The sequence below is a fragment of the Arachis ipaensis genome, chromosome B8 (assembly GCF_059453495.1).
Source record: "Arachis ipaensis isolate K30076 ecotype BB chromosome B8, ASM5945349v1, whole genome shotgun sequence".
Lineage (NCBI taxonomy): Eukaryota > Viridiplantae > Streptophyta > Magnoliopsida > Fabales > Fabaceae > Arachis > Arachis ipaensis.
In genome coordinates, this window is record NC_142443.1 from 23,185,212 (window position 1) to 23,186,841 (window position 1,630).

Sequence of the window (1,630 nt, forward strand, 5' to 3'; positions counted from 1 at the left end):
AAAGATTGTATTGATTATGCAAAAGCGAGCCTGGAATGTCAAAAACATGGCTTGATTCAACAAATTCCTGCATCCGAATTACATTTGATAATAAAGCCTTGGCCATTTAGAGGATGGGCTTTAGATTTAATTGGATTAATTCATCCTCCTTCATCTAAACAACACAAGTTTATCCTAGTAGCAATTGATTATTTTACAAAATGGGTTGAGGCGATTCCCTTGATCGAAGTAAGTCAGGGTGAGATAATAGACTTTATTGAGGAACACATTATTCATCGATTTGGAATTCCTCAAACATTAAGTACTGATTAAGGAACAATGTTTACTGGTCAACGGGTTAAAAGTTTTGCAGCTTCAAGAAATATCAATATGGTTACTTCGACTCCCTATTATGCACAGGCTAATAGGCAAGTAGAAGCAGCAAATAAAATTTTAATAAGTTTGATTAAAAAGCATATTGGAAATAGGCCTCGAACATGGCATGAAACTTTAAGCCAAGTGTTATGGGCCTATCGGAACTCACCAAAGGGTTCGACATGTACTTCGCCATTTAAGTTGGTGTATAGTCATGATGCAATACTACCATTAGAAATTAATTTGAATACTTTAAGAATATCAAGACAGAATGATTTGCCAGTTGATGATTATTGGAATGTAATGTTCGATGAGTTGAATGAATTAGATTCAGAATGAATTTTGGCACTTGATAATATGATTCGACAGAAAGAAAGTATTGCTCGAAGCTATAATCGTCGAATCAAGGAAAAGTTTTTTAATGTAGGTGAATTGGTCTTGAAGGTTATTTTGCCAATGGAGAAGAAATCAAGATTTCTTGGTAAGTGGTCCCATACTTGGGAAGGTCCATTCCAAGTAATGAGAATATATTCTGGAAATGCTTACCAATCAAAGATATCGAGTCAGAAAAAGTGTTTAACTCGATTAATGAAAAATACTTGAAACTTTTCTGTTGTTGGCAAACATAGAAGTTCAACATATATATAAAGTTCAGAAAAGATGGAAGTTATTGCAAAAATAAAATTAGAAATAAAAAAGGAATTTAAGGTGCCACTAGTTTTGCCAAATCAAAGCGCAGCTTTGCCCTTTTGTTTTTCAGAATTGAAAGCACTTCGATTTGTTTGAACTTGTCAGCTTGCATTTTTTCAAGTTTTTTTTTCATATTCTCCCTGCTTGGTATCAATTGAGACATGTTCCTGAATAAGGTGATGTTGATCTTGTTGGGCTATTGCTAGAGGTTTGGCTATGGTGGCTCGACTTTGGCGTATGGTGGCAAGCTGTTCCTGAATCTGAATTAATTCTGCTTCGAGTCTTACTTTTTCTTGATCATGAAAGGCTTGAACAAAAATAGCATGGGAGATTCTTAGATCAAATTCCTCACGAGAAGCTTGAATTGGTTGAGCGGTTGCAAGGCAATTTTCTATATTAGAAATGGATGTGGCTTCTTCATTTTCAATTTCTTGGAGTTGAAACTGAGATGCGACGCTCTCATTGAGAAGTTGTTTGAACTCTTGAATTGAGGCAGAATGTGGTGTGTTAGTTGGAAGTTCAAAAGAAGAATTTAAAAGATCAGCCAAGAGTTTATAGAGAATTAGATCATTAACCCATGTAGTAG

General features: G+C 35.0%; 1 protein-coding gene across 1 annotated transcript; it reads left to right on the forward strand.

The window, feature by feature from the left end:
• Nucleotides 1-318: 318 nt before the first annotated feature.
• On the forward strand, nt 319-693 carry LOC148547449 (uncharacterized). Its single transcript, XM_088495444.1, has one exon. It carries the CDS (start codon nt 319-321, stop codon nt 691-693), a length of 375 nt encoding a protein of 124 aa, XP_088351570.1.
• Nucleotides 694-1,630: the final 937 nt, after the last annotated feature.

What these genes read in the sequence shown, in the direction of transcription:
- LOC148547449 (XM_088495444.1), top strand. Translation starts at nt 319, where the DNA reads ATGTTTACTGGTCAACGGGTTAAAAGTTTTGCAGCTTCAAGAAATATC.